General features: G+C 45.0%; 1 protein-coding gene across 4 annotated transcripts in view; it reads right to left on the bottom strand.

Annotated features, from left to right (window-relative positions):
* Positions 1 to 18,532, bottom strand: part of LOC147309024 (V-type proton ATPase 116 kDa subunit a 1-like) — a 30,641-nt gene that overhangs the window by 6,594 nt on the left and 5,515 nt on the right. The window contains exons 10-21 of one of the 4 annotated variants that reach the window (XM_086272837.1): positions 17,792 to 18,004; positions 16,037 to 16,187; positions 15,638 to 15,777; positions 15,373 to 15,536; positions 14,499 to 14,589; positions 11,956 to 12,074; positions 11,597 to 11,813; positions 8,984 to 9,091; positions 6,789 to 6,989; positions 4,260 to 4,277; positions 2,674 to 2,791; positions 2,370 to 2,541 (exon numbers count right to left, since the gene is read on the bottom strand). In XM_086272837.1, the coding sequence (XP_086128963.1) occupies positions 2,370 to 2,541; positions 2,674 to 2,791; positions 4,260 to 4,277; positions 6,789 to 6,989; positions 8,984 to 9,091; positions 11,597 to 11,813; positions 11,956 to 12,074; positions 14,499 to 14,589; positions 15,373 to 15,536; positions 15,638 to 15,777; positions 16,037 to 16,187; positions 17,792 to 18,004 (1,712 nt within the window). The remainder of the gene's footprint in view (positions 1 to 2,369; positions 2,542 to 2,673; positions 2,792 to 4,259; positions 4,278 to 6,788; positions 6,990 to 8,983; positions 9,092 to 11,596; positions 11,814 to 11,955; positions 12,075 to 14,498; positions 14,590 to 15,372; positions 15,537 to 15,637; positions 15,778 to 16,036; positions 16,188 to 17,791; positions 18,005 to 18,532) is intronic. The other 3 variants (XM_086272839.1, XM_086272838.1, XM_086272840.1) reach the window with 3 other exon arrangements.

Below are 18,532 nucleotides of genomic sequence, written 5' to 3'. Positions count from 1 at the left end.
CAGGTAGGACTAGACAACACAAACTGAAGGACTGTTCAGAGTGTGGATGTAACACAGCTGTGCTGGAGCAGCGTCCACCTCAGCTTCTTATACAAATCAGCCTGAGAGGAAAGGCTGAGCATTACCACTGTGCCTCCATCCAACAAAAACACACAGGCCATCCTCTCTGAACAATGACGTAAACTCTGTGTGAAAGCAGACGTGAAGGATTAAAGAAAATAAACACAAAGCTTTCACAGAGCGTTCCTTTTTGCAGCAGACCAACTCTGCCAGCCTGAGCGGTGCTGTGGTTCGTTTGTAGACAGCCCATAAACGACTCTGTAAAGCTACCAGCTCAAACACCAACTGTAGTGCCAGTGTGTTACCCTGTGAGTTTTGCCACTTGCTACCAGGACTTCTACCCGACACGAGACAGTAATGTAAATTTCATCATTAGACGACGAGTTAAAGTTATCGTGCTGTCGTCTGTAAGTCTGACAGTTTTGTGCGACTCTTCCGACTCGTCCACGGAGCCACCTCACTAAAACGCACCAGAGCCTCCAGCAAGCAGACGTCAGTGAGCATGACAGGAAAGACTAATCGGCCACAGCTGTCCAACACTACAGTCCCCACATTACAATACATGCTATCACAGAGTACAGGTGAGCAGCGGCGCTGCAGACCACGCAGTTTTTGTTTGCTGGATTATTTTAGTTCAGCTTTTGTTGTATTTCTTTAAGAGTTCAAAATGTGTTCATTACATGAATAAAATGTAGTTTTCTCTGTAGCACTTCATGGAGTTCATAATAAATTCATCTACGTATTTTATATTCTTTACATTTGATCTTTTACATTGTGTATAATGTCTGTTGACTGTATTGTTTATTTTAATATTCGTGTACAGCGCTTTGTGACTGCCTGTCTGTGAAAAGCGCTTAATAAATAAACTTTTACTTACTTTAGTTGTTCACACAAAGCATAAAGGTAAAAATCAATATATACAGTGTTATCTTCATTTTAGATGTCAACAAGTATTTGCAGCTCCCAGTGTTTTCTTTTGCGTGGAAACCGGCTCCAAATGGCTCTTTGGGTGCTAAAGGTTGCCGACCCCTGACCTAAGCAATCATAGACGTGTGCTGCAGCGTGCAGCTGCCAGCCAAAGCACGATTACACTGCACAGCTGAAAAATTTCACTGCTGTGTAATGTTTGACATTTGCTGTATGTCAGTGTAGTTGGATTAGCAGGGCGGAGTGCGTGCTGGGAGGCGATGGAGCTGGAAGGTGTGTAAGGTCCTCTGGAGTTCGGTATGATAACAGTTCAGTAAACCAGTTTGAGAAGGTCCGATTCTGCTGGAATTCCTCATGAGCTTTGGCAAAAGTACCCGTGTGTGTGTGTGTGTGTGTGTGTGTATGTGTGTGTGTATGTGTGTGTGTGCGCGTGGGTATTAACATGTTCATGTGGACCACAAATTGGTGGTTTACTATGCTTGTGGGGACAAACAGCCCTTGTGGGGACCAGGATTTGTTTGAAGGCATTTTTGAGACTCAAAATGTGGTTTTAGTGTCAGGGTTACAATTAGGTTATGGAAAGGTTCAGGGTCAGGCATTCATTTTTAATGGTTAGGGTACGCGGCTAGGGAAACCATTATGTCAATGAGATGCTATAAACACACACACACACACTCATGTGTTTGTTTTCCATCAGTGCGGGACTGTTTAGACCTGAAGACAGTTTACTTTCTGCTTTCACGTGCGATGCATGGAGCTGCCTGTGAGTGGATATTTTCTGCAGTCAGAGTAATCATCTTATGATCAGGTCTGTGCTGATTCAAACACACCAACACTGCACTGGAGTCGTTCTACAGCTGGTACAGTTATCAGGCCTCAAACAGAAAACCTGGGAGACTTTTTGTAAAGATGGCTCCAGCAGATTTTCAATCAGGGCCAAAGAGCACTGAAGATGCTCTGACAGTAACACCGTGTTACTGTTGGTTTTGTCCTCATTCAAATCATAAATCAGGGGTGGCAAACTTACAGGCCCAGCAAAGCTGGACAGACATTAGGAACTAAGCAAAGTGATGCTGGTTTTTCCTTTCAGCCGTTGTTCATTGTGGTGTCCTCCACAATGAACACTCAAACGTGTCTCTGACCTCATGTGTGTCCTCCCTGCTCGTAGCAAACACATCAAAATAAGGCTTTTATGCAAACACTGAATACAAATTTGCTTCCTTGAAAAAGTTACAGTTCAGTATTGAATATTACATAAAACAAAAACTGGACACTGTGCCTGTCACACCGACACAGAGGGGAGCTTCCCTGGTCCAGATCACAAAGTGACTCTGACACCCCGTCACAGATACTCTGTATTTGCGTGTAAGTGTGACTCTAACCAGTGCAGACGCAGGGCATGCAGGAAGGCTGACAGCCCCTCCATCACGAGCAGGATGGCGACTGTTAGCACGGCGAAGAATGCGAAGATGATGGCCAGGCCGAAGAACCCGCCCCCGCTCCTGGATGAGAGGCCGAGGTGCATCACCATGGACCAGAGCACCTCCGAGAGCTCTGTGCAAACAGTCGTGACAACAAGGTTTACAGTGAATATCCAGCAGTAAACAACATTACTCAACATAGTTCTGTTTCTCTGAATGTTTATGATCATCAACAACACAAAGCTGTGTGAGAGTCGCTACTAACGTGCATGAGCCAGGCTGAGGGCCCACAGGCGCAGGTAAGAGGCTGTGTTGGAGATGCACCCCAGGCAGTACTCTATGGTGTGGATAGCCTGGTGGACAGCTACATCGCCGAAATCAAACTGTAGTGAGAGAAGGAACAGCGTGAGCACAGGAGTGTGTACATGCAGGAGGTGTGACCATAAAATCGAACCAAACATTGGCCCAGTTTCTCTTCAGATTAACTTCAGGTCACTTCCTGAACGTGTTCACGTGTGCTCTCACAGCAGATGTAAACTCCTGTTTTCAGCAGGCTTCAGGACTTCTTAGTTGGAGAATCCATCAGGTTAGAAGTGTATGTAGCCCCATACAAATAAGCCTGTCTTCATGATGATGACGAACTCTCTGACCACACCTTGTTCTCTGGATCAATGTTGAACATGTTTCATTGTTTAGAATCTGAGATGTAGTTTAGGAAGCAGAGCATGCTGCAGGGTAACCTTTGTTTATGTAGGAGGAAGCCCTCACACATGCTGTGTAGCATAACTCAGCGAGCATGCTAATCCAGAGAGCTGGGAAACAGCTACTTCTGCTGCTGACAAGCTGCTTTGACCTTTGACCTCTGCCTGTGACTTCTCTCATCAGCTTTAAAACAAAGAGCAGAGAAGTTTCTTCATCCACAGCCAGATCACAGCTCAGGGAGGTGTTTGTTTATTGTAAAGCCCGCGCACTTCCTCCATTTTCTCCATCCTGGAGCGAGGCTGGCCTTTCCTGTGTGGAGCGAGCAGGGAGGGGGAAACATGGCAGTCAAACGCTCCGTGTAGCTTTTGTTCGGTTTTGCTTGGCGCTGATCTGGTTTCCTCTTTCCATGCTCCCCTTTTGTCTTTGGATCAGACAAATGGAGTTCATGGAAGCAGGAGTCATTGTTCCCATTCAAAGGATCACTAATGAAAAACAGAAGTATGAATACGAGCATGCCATAATGGCACAAAACACTGAGGCCAATGACTGAATTGGAAACATTTCCGCTGATAGTGGAAACAAAAGGTAGACTTCTGCTCAGGTGACAGCTTGAAATTTGGGCTGTACCTGACTGACTATGGACGCAGCTTTAGGGGCGAAACGGTGAGACGGGGGCAACAACTCCGGTTGTGCAGAAGTACAACTAGATGGATTTTAGTGAAAACTGACCCTTGACCTGTTGCTCTTTGATCTGGTCACAAAGTAACAACTGTTGCTTCATCTTTTCCCAGTTACTGGATATCTGAACACGTTCTGCGTTTTTCCATAATGATGACTGTGGCTCTGGATGAAGAGCAGGTCATCTCCTCATCGGAAGGCTGGTGGTTTGATCCCTGCCTGCTCCAGTCTGCACACCAAGTATCCTTATAAAGTGCTTTAGAATAGAAAAGCTCTATATACGAACTCAACACACCTGTCACAGGGCGAGAGGCTTTTTCACTCTGTCATGCAAACAAACATGTACCTTCATTCATGCATGCCTGGCAGTTCAGGATTAAAGCACATTTAAACAATTCAAACATGACAAAAACCAAATGAAGCAAGCCAGCATTCAGACATGCTCAGGAAACGTTAAACTCTGAATCTTACCGGCTCTTCCTCTGAGTGCTTGAAAGTAAGCAAAGGTGAAAGGTCAGTGGTGCGATCCACAATCAAATCTTTCAGAAGTTTTCATCACCCAGATTTAATGGGACATGATCCAAGCGAGGACGTGTGTGGAACTCATCAATAAGATGTCTCGCTCTGTAACCCGTACACAATCATTCAGTTCTGTCATGTTTATGATGTGAATGATGTGAATAAGAGCTCAGGTTTGTTCCCAGAATGCTTAGGTCTCATACACAACTGTTATTCTGTGCAGGTTTTTAAAAAGTGACGAGTCCCTGTAGTGTAAACTAAAATTCTGATGTTACAGTCATGGTAAAAAGAAACGACACCTCTAACATCCCTGAAGCCCACCTCAGTGAAGAGCACGGGACACGCTGCACCATGTCATCACTCATTTAACCTGAAACACTCTTCTTCCCACTTCATGCACAGATGTCTGAAGGTCCCACCACAGCATGTCAGTCACTGACTGGGCCATTACGACACCTCCAACTCCTGCTGACCCCGTGTCAACCGAGCTTCAGCCGTCAGACAGGTGACACCTCACCTGACGCTATAATACTTTGGTATACGAAGACGTTTATGGTCAAGTCCTTCGCTGTGAGATGCTCAGGCTGCAGAACAAGCTTTATGTTTTTTTGCCGTCTCTCTGAGCATTGCACGGACTTCCACTTTTAGGAAGACTGTGGCTTTGTGTTAACATACAGCGTAAAGCTTGAAGGCCAAGTTCTGCTTCGCAGAGGTGGTCACACCTGCTGCTACTTAACCTGCTAAAGGCTGAACTTCCTCCACTCACTGCTTCTGCAATTTAGCTTCATTCTTGTCAAATAATGACACGGTGTAATATGTCACATGCTGTTGGTCGTCTGAGGTTGTGTTTACCTGCTAAGGCCAGATGATTCTGTATTATGTGGTGACTAGGGCGGCTCGATTATGGCAAAAATGATAATCACGATTATTTTCACTGACATTGAGATCTCGATTATTTGACGATATTTATTTAACAATAACAACGTGTTGAATAATGACTTTAAAGATTGTCAAAAAATAATATAAATAGTGTGCAAATACTGATAACAGTGCAAATGTTTGCAATATAAGAAATAAATGAAAAATGTAAACATCTGTTTAGTGAACTTTGCAGTGTTGCTCTGTGGTGCAGCTACGACACCGTAGCAAAGTTTACACACTGTGTCTACTTGATCCACGTCTGACTGAACCCATAATGTTTCCAACCACTGAAGGTTTTTACCTCTTTTCAACCAACGGCAGCCACTCTCCTCTCCAAATAACTTCTGCTTAGCTTTCCGAGCTTCCCTCGGGTCCTCTTAATCAGCGGTCCCCAACCCCCGGGCCTCGGACCGGTACCGGTCCGTGAGTCGTTTGGTTTCGGGCCGCGAGAGTTGAGGCTCAGGTGTGAAATGTCTGGTTTTCAGGGTTTTTATCGGTTTTCAGCGTTATTTTGTTATCGTCTTTATCGTTTACTCGGTTTTCCTGGGTCTTTTCAGGGTGTTATGAATAAATTTTCTTTTTTTCGGTACCGGTACTAGTTTTATTTTGTTGTATTTATCCGCGACACCTTAAAGGCCGGTCCACACGGAGCAGCGCGAGAGTAAAGCACGAGGGAGGGGCTAATAATCGGCTCAGTCATTTTTAATGATCGTTGAAAGCCCAGATCGTAATCGAGATTAAAATTCGATTAATTGAGCAGCCCTAGTGGTGATGTGTAAAACCTTTAAAGTGGGTGTCCTGTCTTCTTACCATGACTCAGTTTTTAACAGGAACCTCCCCTCTTGTGTTTCCTGTCTGAGCCACAGTGGAGTGACGCATTGATATGCAGAACCAGCTTCCACACCACTTCAACTTTAACTCGACTTCAGGGATGTGAGAGTTGCATCGCATGGACCCACTGTGCTTTTCCACACGGTTCACAGGTTTGATTCTCATATTAAATCGTCAGGATCTGGAAGTAATCCTTCTAAGGAAGCCAGACGGATCTCCAGAGAAAGTCCCAGAACATTCATATTTACTTTGTGAATGGATGATAAATGCAGCCTTGCTAACTGTGCAGTGTAAGTCATCACGACAAAAACACTCAAGATTTATTATGAAGAGAAGCCAGAGACGCCCGACCCCTGTGTCACTGACTGAAACAAAGGGGGTGGTTCTCGTTCATATTTATGTTCCTGAAATGGAAAAGCCATCTTTTTTCATTTGCTGTGATCACGTCACTGTAATATCTCTATAAAGGGATATTAGTGTGTTTATTTCAGTCCATTTGCACCTGAAATAAGCAGCCATTGCTCTATATGTCCTATCTGAAACATGGAGCTGCAACATTTTGTGCTTTGTGACCTCTGGGCATCTGTGGGAGCCCAGGGAATAGTCAGAGCCCATATGACGCTGAAAGCATCATTCACATCACAATCCTACTAAAATATATATTCGAAACAGAAACCAATTCAAAGCAGAATCTGAGAGAGGACAGAATGTGGCAGTGATGAGACTCACCTCATCGCCTTCTTCTGAGTGCTGGGAGAGCTGGTCGTGGTCCATGATGCCAGCTTCGTCTTCTGTGGGCCCGTTGCCCACCCGCACCCCTCCAAACTTCTGCGTGCCCTGTTGAGTGAGTCCGGTGCATGATGAGGACACGCCTGTTTGCTCTAAAGACTGCTCTAGATTCTCTGCAGGGGTTTCTTCCCTCTTCTGTGACTAGATACAAAAGCCACAAGAGCTGTGTCGAGCTTAAAGCAAGCCTTAGGATGATGCTTCCTTCTTAATTTACTCCAATTTGTAAATCAGGACACCCACAAACCGAGAAAAATAGATATATTTACCACCTTATCAAGTATAATGGTTCAAATTTCAATAAGCAATCGTTCACTGGAGAGCAAAATAGTCTCACTGGTTCAATCACAGCTGAGCACAAAGACCTGAAGACCCGTCCAGCTAACAGCTGTACAGCTCCCAGATCTCATCATCATTCGTGTGAGATTTACAACTGCTGGGAAACAAATACTGAAGCATGGCTAAAAGCGTTTTTGTGACCTTGAAGTAATCTTAAATTTGAAAAGCAAAACCTGCAGTTTCACCATGTGTCCAAAGGCTGTGTGTGATAATATCAGCTAGCTGTAACACAGCTAACCTACATGAATTTGGGAAGGTGGTTTAATGTGACAGCACAGTCACCTGGCAGCAAGGTTGTGGGTTTGAATCCACTGGTGCCTTCAGTTTATAGGCTCTCCCTGTCCTCCCACTGTCCAAAGGAGGCGTGTTAGCTTTATAAGTGATTTTAAACTGGCTGTCTGTGTCAGCCCTTTGAGAGCTTGGCAAACCTCGTGGCCTCTGGGTCAAGAGGAAAACTACGGTGTCATTTGATGGATGGGATTTTCTCTGAACGATTGTCTTTCCCTCACAATATAACGATATAAAAAACTGAATTGAACAATGGGGCTGGAATCATTACTGTGACAGCTGTGTTCTGCTGATAATGACCACAGTTTTCCACTAATGGTCAAATGTCCCTTTGACCAGACAGGCCTGATGGGAAAAAGTCCTTCTTGTGGCTAATTTGACCAAATTAACTGAAGCATCAGAAAAGAGCTGCAGAGACAGTCAATTTTCTGATGAGCTACTCAGTTTGGATCATTTTGGCTCGTGCAAAACAAACAAACAGTGAATTATCTGTCAGAAAGCAGAGTTATCCACAGCGTGTGACTCACAGTCATTAGCGAGCGTTCAGACTCACGCCACACTCGGCCTGTCACGTCCACTTTGAATGGCGACAGTGAAAACACTTAGTCTGACACTTCATAACTGGGTTCACAGCCCAATGACATCAGTCTTTATGATCTATGATTGCAGCCAGCTGGCTAATCTTTTCTCGTTTGCTTAAGTAGTCCCAAGTGTTTGTTTCGCCCTCTTCAGACAGTTTGTGCTGTGCTGCTGTGCTGAGAGCTGACTGTTTGTTGGTGTTAATAAATAGAAACTCCTTTTCTAAACTAATGTTTGCCATAGTGTTGCTTATTGGCCGTCTTCTCCCAGAAGAGAAGCATTCAGGCAAAGTACTGTGTAGTGAAAAACAACCCTGCTCCTAAACATAGAAATCAGTACAAACTCAGCCAGTTAGGTCTGTTCAGACAATGTTGATAAAAACCTTTAAAGACATGCAGAAAGTTGCATAGTCCACAGTCACCTCTCTTACAACGTGTGAGCATGTATAACTCTGCTAAAGCTCATCTGCTCGACATGCAAAGATCAGGCCCCACATGTCACAAAGCTACGAGTTATAAAGAGTCTTTGTGAGGTTTTAACTCTGCTGATCTTCAGTGAATGAGATCCATAACCAGTGAGAGATATGAAAGCTCCAGGTGGCATATCTACCAAGGTAGCACTCGGTAATGGTCGTCATCATTTTGGATAGAAAACTGCCAAATATACAGTTAAGACAACTGAATCAAAGTATCATCGAATTTTAGGGTGTCCTTTGTCTGTGAAGTAGTTATCGTACATTTCTCGCTAAAATATCAACGTTTCCAAAGCTGGCTTTAAGCAGTTTTCATGGCAGCACAACCAACCACGTTACACAATACAATGTGCATTGAAATGAATGACAGGAGTAAGAAAACAAAAGGTTATATCTTAACAGTAACTTAACAGTAATGAAAGATAGAAGTAGGGTTCTAGTTGTGGTCAGATGCACATACCAGGTGCTTTTTCCACAGGTGCTGACGCCGAAGCACCATAGTTTTCACAATCAGCATACAGGGAACACATGCAAGGGCAATCAGCACCAACAAAACCTGGATCGCCACCTAAAGATTCAAAGAGAGAGGTTAATTAAGAAATGAGCATTGTACAAACAGGTCTTGGTCTAAAACAGTACCTCAAACTGTAAATACAGAGCACAACATAATAGATTGTCTGTTGCATCTAAACACTGACAATGAAACCCACAAGACTTCAAAATACGAGCTCTGCTGTGCTTTAAAAACCTAACATGCTCTAATCGATCACATGTAACTAAAAATAACAGAAAAACTACAACTGCTGCCAGAGCTTCACCTTCATCTTGCAACAAGAACTGATAACTAATGAACAACTAATGTTGTTAAACAACAGCTTGTAGTGGCAGACATCCAAGAAAGGGTCTCCAGTATGAAGAGTTGGACAGCACCAGGCCCCGACATGGTTCACGCCTACTGGCTGAAGAAGCTGACTGCACTCCACGAGCGTCTGGCAGCACAAATGAACCAGCTGCTAGTTAACGAGAGACACCCGGAATGGCTAACTGAAGGCCGGACGGTCCTGATCCCCAAGGACCCCAAGAAGGGACCGGTCCCATCCAACTACCGACCAATAACCTGCCTCAGCACCACGTGGAAGCTCCTGTCAGGCATCATAGCAGCTAAGATGAACAGGCACATGGGTCAATACATGAGCAAGGCACAGAAAGGGCCAAGAATACCAGAGGCGCAAAACACCAGCTACTGGTCGACTGAGCAGTCAGCCGAGACCAACCTGTGCACTGCCTGGACTGATTACAAGGAGGCCTATGACTCAATGCCCCACACCTGGATCCTGGAATGCCGAGAACGGTACAAGATCAACAGGACCCTGAGAGCCTTCGTCAGGAACTCAATGGGGATGTGGCAGGCAACACTGGAGGCCAACCTCAAGCCCATAGCACAAGTCAGCATCAAGTGCGGGATCTGCCAAGGAGATGCTCCTCAGGCAGCAGAAACCTAAGAAAGAGGAGGGAGACTAGGAACCATCATGGAAGGACAGGCCCCTGCACGGTATGTACCACCGGCAGATAGAGGAGGTGGCTGATATCCAGAAATCCTACCAGTGGCTGGACAAAGCTGGACTGAAAGACAGCACAGAGGCACTAATCATGGCAGCACAAGAACAAGCTCTGAGCACAAGATCCATAGAGGCTGGGGTCTATCACACCAGGCAAGACCCCAGGTGCAGGCTGTGTAAAGATGCCCCAGAGACAATCCAGCACATAACAGCAGGGTGCAAGATGCTAGCAGGCAAGGCATACATGGAACGCCATAACCAAGTGGCCGGCATAGTGTACAGGAACATCTGTGCCGAGTATAACCTGGAAGTCCCGAGGTCAAAATGGGAGATGCCCCCAAGGGTGGTGGAGAATGACCGAGCTAAGATCCTGTGGGACTTCCAGATACAGACGGACAAAATGGTGGTGGCTAACCAACCGGACATAGTGGTGGTAGACAAACAGAAGAAGACGGCCGTAGTGATCGATGTAGCGGTTCAAATGACAGCAATATCAGGAAGAAGGAACACGAGAAGCTGGAGAAATACCAAGGGCTCAGAGAAGAGCTCGAGAGGATGTGGAGGGTGAAGGTAACGGTGGTCCCCGTGGTAATCGGAGCACTAGGTGCGGTGACTCCCAAGCTAGGCGAGTGGCTCCAGCAGATCCCGGGAACAACATCTCTGTCCAGAAGAGCGCAGTCCTGGGAACAGCTAAGATACTGCAGGACCCTCAAGCTCCCAGGCCTCTGGTAGAGGACCCGAGCTTGGAGGACTGACCGCCTGCAGAGGCGAGCGGGGAATTTAATGTTTTTGGTTTTTTAAAATGAGAAAATCCTAAATAAATTCAAACTTGTGCACTGAATTATTTTTCTTAGTCATTAAAGATGAAAGATGCTGAAAACAACTCAAAGGAATCATTAAAAGCCAAAATTACCATGATTTTAAGCCCCGTAATGAATGTATATACCTGACCCCAACTGTACCACTAGAGCGTTTCACTAACAACAAAGCATCCGTGCAGGTTGTCCATGTTCATGTTTTAAGGTGGAACTGTTGTATACTGTGTTATAATATATAGTATATAAATGAACCCCACTAGGTGCCAGCAGCACAACCATCATACTGAGAGGTGAGAATGATAAGGAATTTCAAATCACACACACACACACACACACACACACACACACACACACACACACACACACACACACACACACACACACACACACACCTCGATTTAAAACTGCAAAAAAAATTAACAATTTAAAACCTCGGCATACTGACAGAACGACACGACCTGCACCGTTATGAGATGGTATCAATAAGCAAAGCTCAAACTGCTCCAAGCTGCTCTGTTTGTTTTTGTTCTACAGTGAAGCTCGACCTCAAGTTTCTGAAAAAAGGTCATCAGGAAAGTAAAGCACAATGAAATATCTGTTTGCTCTGTAGAACTGCTGAGAGAACGTCCATGCACGACTCTAACATGTCAGTGTGACGCGGATATGTTAGGAGAGGGTGGGTAATGGAAGGAGCACCTGTCCCTCGTAGAGGCGTTTGCTGGTGGGGTCACCGTAGTTGAAGAGACACATGTTGATAAAGTGGATGAGCAGGCTGGGAGCATCCTTGGAAGTCCGGGCGGTGTAGGCTGTCCACTTGTAGAAGATCAGCAGGGCAAGGTAGCCAAACAAGCTCGACATGAAGACAATCTCTGGGATGAAGCCCAGGAAAATGTTCAGAGGCTTCTTGAAGTACCTGCAGCGCAGTGAGGTCACACATGAACAACAGAACAGCATGGTACCTGTTTGAAAATGATCAGCTGTGAATATGAAGCTAGACGGCACACAACCTTAAAAGTGTTTGAACATTCAGTATCAGCCCTCAGTGTGACTCTTACAGGTGGTTGAAGAGGCTGAGAGACACTCCAAATATCATGTGGATGACGCCCAGGATGACGGACATCTTCATCTTAAAGGAGTTGAGGAAAGTCAGCTTGTTGGTGGCAATATTCCAGATCTGCAGAGAGCACACAGCAGGTTCAACGAAGAGCACCCTGCTACTCTGACACAAGTACAAACAGGCTGACATACAGGTCTGTGCTGACCTCTCAGTGATCTCAGACAGATGGTCTTTTTTAAAGGTACAGTTGTTAGTTTATGAAACAGCTCTGGAGCTGGATATGAGGCGATATGACCAAAAGTATTTATCACGATATACTAGGGCTGGGCGATATGACCCAAAATTCATATCTCGATATTTTTTAGCTGGATGGCGATATAAGATGTATATCTCGATATTTTTTTAAGCCATAAAGTAAGAACAAAAAGAGAGTTCTTAGTCAAAGCTGTGTCCCAGATGTCACACAGGCACTTTTATTAACATACAGCACAGATGTACATGAAAAATTACTCAAAATTAAATTATGAGCATTCATTAAATAATAATGCTCCATAAATAAAAGAAAACAATGTTGTTTTTGTGCTAAACAAAGAGCTCACAATTGTGCAGTCAAAATGTAAACTAAAAGACGCTGAGCGTAATAACAAAGACAGACAGATTTCACAGCTGCTCGGTTCCCAAGTTTTACTGTGTGACTGACAGCCTGGAGTTTGAAATCCGCTTCATAACCACGTCTCTTACAGGTGCCATTTATGGTCCTTATACACACACAGTACGGTAATATTACGTTGAAGCACAGTACGTATCACTCCACGAAGCTCCTCGGTAGCCGTAATGCGCCGACAATCTATCAAGCGGTGCAGCTCCGTAGCTTACCAAAGTCGTACTCAAACATTTTTGACAGATTGCTGAGCGCCGTGTACCACATAAAATCGGTTTGCGGCCATCAAGCACAACCAGAATTCATACATAAGGCGCACTGTCAACTTTTGAGAGAATGAAAGGATTTTAGGGTTAGCGCGGTTAGCTCGTTAGCGCGGTTAGCTCGTTAGCATGGTTAGCTCGTTAACACGTTGACGCTGTCCAGCCCCACGCATGGGGCGATGCACAGTAACTCGTTAACGGAGATTTGCCGTGTCCATCTTGTCGCTGCCTGCACGTGAAGCGATGGGGGAGAAGGGGGAGTTGTCTTCAGTGAAGGCGAGGCGGAGTAACGTTGCGTAGAGACAAAAGTGGACGAAAGAGAGGCAAACTTGCGGCTCCACAACTATAATTATAACGTAACATAGACTATATCGATATAAAGGATATTGTCACATCTTATATCTCGTATAAAAATATATCGATATGTTTTAAAAACTCGATATATCGCCCAGCTCTACGATATACATCTGAAAATTTGCGATAACGATATAACTGACGATGTACTTGACACGAGACAAAATACTTTACAACTCCACAACTTTATTAGTGAAAAAAAACCCCATCAATGTATTTTCACTTAAACAAGCAGCTGTTTAAGTGCATTAAAGTTATATAAACACGTAACAGTGCAAATGCAAATTCCTCGCTGACAGTTTAACCAAAAGGCATTTCCAGTGGAAACTGGCCGACACATCCTCAGCATAACCATGTATAACATCCACAAAACTTAAAAACAGTTATACACACATAACACGGTAACATTATGCTGAAGCACAGTACATATCACTCCGCGAGGCTCCGCCTACGATAGCCGTAATGCTCCCACAATCCATCAAGCGGTGCGGCTTCGTAGCTCAGCAAAGTCGTACTGAAACATTTGACAGATTTTCGAGCGCCGTGCACATAAAATCGTTTCGAGGTCAGTAAACACAACCAGAGTTCATACATAAGGCACACGGGATTATAAGGGGCTCTGTCGACTTTCAGAAAAATCAAAGGAGTGATTTTAAGTGTGCCGTATTTTCCAAACAACACGGTAATAACGACGGCCCGCTAGCATGCGCTACCAAAAAAAGTGCTTTGTTGTGTATCTGACGGACGAAAGCTAAACCAGTTCCACACCAGTGAAGTTACAGCATTTTTACAAACCAGTTCTGGTTCATCTGTTTCACTCAACGATCCACTTTCGCCGCCATGCTTTTTCCGTCATGCGCGTATGAAAACAAAGGCACTGCGCCTGCGCGTTTTACCCATATTCTATCGCGATATCTCATTTTCTTATCGTTGCCCAACATTATACTGGTATCACCGTGAACGGTATGATGTGGCCCAGCCCTACTGGATACTGCAGTTTTCTCAGACAGGGTTCAGGGGCTGGTGACTCATTGTGTCACACGGTCTCACATCTGTGGAGTGTTTAATCATCTCTGTAACACAGGACCGACAGCTATGGAGCTCTGACAGGATCGATTGTTGCTTGGCTCACAAACTGGATTATTGGCATTCCTATCACTGATTTCACCAGCCCAAGATGAAATGAGCAGGTTGTCGTGCACTGGAGACAATTAGAGCCGGTAATTTGATTTAGTTGTTATAGTGAGTACATGTATTGTTTACCGGGTCAATTCCGAGTGGATAAGGTCCACCGAACACGCCGGGAATAGCAGGATCTAACTGGAGAACTGCATTTCCATCAAGAGTCTCAGACCTAGGACAGACGGAAGGAGAAGAACTACAATCCATGCTGCAAGATGAGAAACAGTTTAGAGCACGAACCTGCCAACACACACACACTGGCCACTTCTTTAGTTACACCTGGCTAGTAACAGGTTGGACCCATATGATGACGTTGACTTCCTGTCTTACTTTGACAGTCAGTTATCTTGTGTTTTGTATAATTAGCTTTGCTGCATTTAAATTCTAACACTCTTAAATATGAGAGTTTGTGCAGAGATGCTCTCCTGCATGTTATTAACTTACTGCTACCTTCCTGTTAGCGCTGACATCAAACAGGCATTTTCACCAAAGAGCTGCTGCTCACTGAGATGATCTCAGCGGACCAGACCGTCTGGCACAACAACCATGCCGTGTTCAAAGTGAGTGATTGGCTGATTAGATAACTGTTAACAAGCAGCTGAACAAGTGACCAGATCCCTGCCCGCTCTGACTACAGAAGCCTCCTTTAGGTTCCTGCAGGCTCACACACTGAACTGGATTACATGCATCAGATTCGTTTTTTCCTCTGAGGCTGTGTTTGTGCTACTGTTGGTCATTTTAAAGGTTTAGCTGTTACGTCCCAGCTACAGCCGGGTCGTAACAATAGTGTTTTCAGTTATTTCTTGGAGACTGAAGTAAGTTTAATCTTCTAGTTGGCTGCTTCGAGTTAGTGCTGGGGATGACATTCAGTACTGGTTTTAGTCTGGTAGTGGTCACAAACAGGAAAAGTGGAAATCTAAACTTCATTTGTGATGCAGAAAAAGCCTGAACTCACGTCCAGTTGGCTCCTTTGGGGCCAAACATGGGCCTGACACTCCAGCCAGACCCAAACATGTTGAGTGACTTAGAGAAACAGTCATTGTAAATGACGCCTGTGTAGACGGAGAAGATCCCCATCAGGAGGATGATGTAGCGCCCAGCAAAAATCATGTTGAACATCTACAGAAGCAAACAGAAAACACTGGAATATGATGCTTCTGCTCACTGACTGAACAACGATGATTTACTATATTGGATTACTTCTACTTGTGTTAACGTACCTCATTGTCACTCTTCTGGGCGAGGAGGCGACTCTCTCGAATGACCAGGTAGAGGGCAGCGCAGGTCATCAACAGGCCGTGGCCCATGTCACCAAACATGACAGCAAACAGGAAGGGAAAGGTGATGATGGTGTACGGAGCTGTAGGCACACAGGGATCCAAACAACCATCATCCAACTCTGCTGCTGAAACTTCACTAAAATGTTTGGCTAGAAGCAAATTTTACACACAAAGTAACGAATCCTTTGTAACAGAACCAAAATCACTCTGTTCGTTTGGTTGACACTCGATTAGTTTGGCCTGAACACTGAACTGCTGCAGAGTCAGCGAGAGCTTCACATTCACTGCAGTCACAATCACAAGTTTGAATGAACAGTCATTTCAATATGAGCCAATGACCTGGATTGATTTCCCGGTAACTTCCGATGCCGTAGGCGTCCACAATATTCTGGAAGCCTGATGTGAACTTGTTGGTCTTGTTGAAGGTGGGTGGAGTCTGTTTGGTCTGCATCCTGTTTAGGATGGAGGGCACTGTTGATCCACTCCTCTCCTGTGAAATAAAGCCTCGTTTAGAAAACCTCAGACCTCAGTGAGTTTCACAGTCACTGTGACCTCGCCCTGTACCAAGAACATGGCCATGTTCCTTATCCACAGGTCCACAGACCAGTGAACGTTGTCTTTACAGCTAAACACAGAGCATCTCTCAGATACTGTCCTCATCCAACTATCAGCGGTCCCCAACCCACGGGGGCTCGTTTGGTACCAAGAATTGAGGCTCAGGTGTGAAATTTATGGTTTTGATCATTAACTCGGTTTCCCTGGGTCTTTTCCCGTGTGCTATGAATAAATCTTCTCTTGGTACTGGTGCAAGATACCACAGTTTGTGTCTCGGTCCTATCACTTTATTGTGTTGGATTTATCCACGACACCTTAAAGGCCGGTCCGTGAAAATATTGGTCCGTGGTGCAAAAAAGGTTTGGGACCGCTGAGGTAACTTATTAGTCTAAAGAGGGAGATTCCCCGTCAGGTGTTCTTTAAGCATTACGCAGCTTTCTGAGGCTTTTGTTGCCCTGTGCCAACTTAAATGTAAAATATGACATATAGAAGTGTTTTTCTATACATTCCCTTCCATTCTGCTCAGACATCTCTTATCTCTGCTATGCAGATGATATTCAGCTGTACAGACAGTTTTCTTCAACTAAATCGAGACAAACTGAAATAACTGTCTGTGCAGCAGAAACATGTGTCTGGGATAAAGGAGACACTTGGACGTGTTGGTTCTGTGACTCCTTCCTGTGTTTATCATCTCAAACATAAGCTGCACTGTGTCACGTCCTGAACTGGAAATGATTATTCACGCTGTTGTTTCATCACATTTGGATTCCTGCAGTGCACACGTGTCTTAGCAAAACCTCCGTAGAGCGTTTGCTCAGAATGATCCCGACAGGCTTCGACAAAATCCTGATGCAGCTGCACTGGCTTCTGGTTTATTTCAGCGTGCAATATAAGATTCTTTTATTAACATGGAGAGCGTTTCATGTGCAGGCACTAGTTTATATCAGAGAGCTTCTGCACCCATGTGTACCTCGTGGTCCTGTGACCAGGGCCGGCTTGCGGCGCCCCACACTGAGCTGAACACAAAAGGATCAGAGCCGTGTGTTCAGTGGGCCCACGCTCTGGAACTCTCTCTTCGGACTTCAGATCAGTCGCCTCCAGTTAAAAACATATTGTTTTAAACCTGTTTTGTATTCACGTTTTTTATGCATTGTTGGCTCTTGTGAAGCACTTCGTGACTGTATTTCTTAAAAGGTGCCATAAAGTTTTACTGACTTACTGCTGGGTAGTAACTATGGGAACATTTCAACAACATCATCTGCTCTTTGCACTTCTGATTAGATGCAAACTGCACTTGGTTCACCCGTATTTATACATGTGTAATGACAATAAAGTTGACTCCTAACTAAGACACAGCGATTCTCTTTGGAGACATTCTAGTTTCTTTTTGCTTACTTTATAAAAATTCTCCAAAGTAGGACTAGAGATCCCAACCTGAGTCCAGGTTTGTGACCGTGGGTGTCTGTGGGCTCAGATGCACAGCACGAGAAGCAGAACAGAGAAATGTGCGACAGGCTGCAGAGACAGGACCAAACTCACCGTTCCTCTGCGCAGAGCAAACTGGATAGAGTCCAGGTCTGAGACAGGACACCACACCTCAGCTATCAGACACTTCTGCGTGACGTCGATGTTGCAGAGGTTCAGCGTGTGGTAGATGGCCTTCATCTTCCTCACCTTGATGAACCACACCCGCATGGTCTTAGAAGCAGCCTGCAGCACTCGCTGACGGTGGTCCTCGGTTTGGTTCAGCACCTACAGCATCAGCGTGGAAGGATGTTTCATTCTGTTAACCTGACGCACGCTTCTTTGATTTTTCACGTTTTCTTGTTGAAGTTTGAAATGTGCAGTTTTAGCAGTGCAGAAAACCTCCGTCATATTCATTCACACAACTTGTATTTCAGTGTACTGCTCGGCTCTGCTGTGGCAGGGCGTCTGGCAGCATCAGACCGGTGCAGACCTTTCAAGCAGAACAGGCTTTTTTCCTGTCTTAATAAGGAGAAACGGGGGAACCACAGCACATAAAGGACGCGGCTCTTTCAGAGATAAGACGTGTAGCACAATGAAGCCTGTCTACACTACAAGGGCCTTTGTAATTTGACTGGAAATAAATGTTCTCAAGGAAAGGTGCAGGAGCCAGAGCGTCTCATGGATTTCATCTGGTTTAGTGAGCAAAAGAAGTGCACAGCTAACAGCTCTGCGGCATCTGTCCAGGGTCGACTCCTCCCCTCTGCTTTATTTTTACAAGACTGTAAGCATTTGGCTGATGCCTGTAGAGCACAC

The sequence above is a fragment of the Aulonocara sp. 'chitande type north' Nkhata Bay genome, linkage group LG18, assembly GCF_057382095.1.
Source record: "Aulonocara sp. 'chitande type north' Nkhata Bay isolate Kocher_YH1m ecotype deep benthic linkage group LG18, A_spYH_male_GT1.1, whole genome shotgun sequence".
Taxonomy (NCBI): domain Eukaryota; kingdom Metazoa; phylum Chordata; class Actinopteri; order Cichliformes; family Cichlidae; genus Aulonocara; species Aulonocara sp. 'chitande type north' Nkhata Bay.
This window is presented reverse-complemented; position numbering and strand designations above follow the sequence as displayed.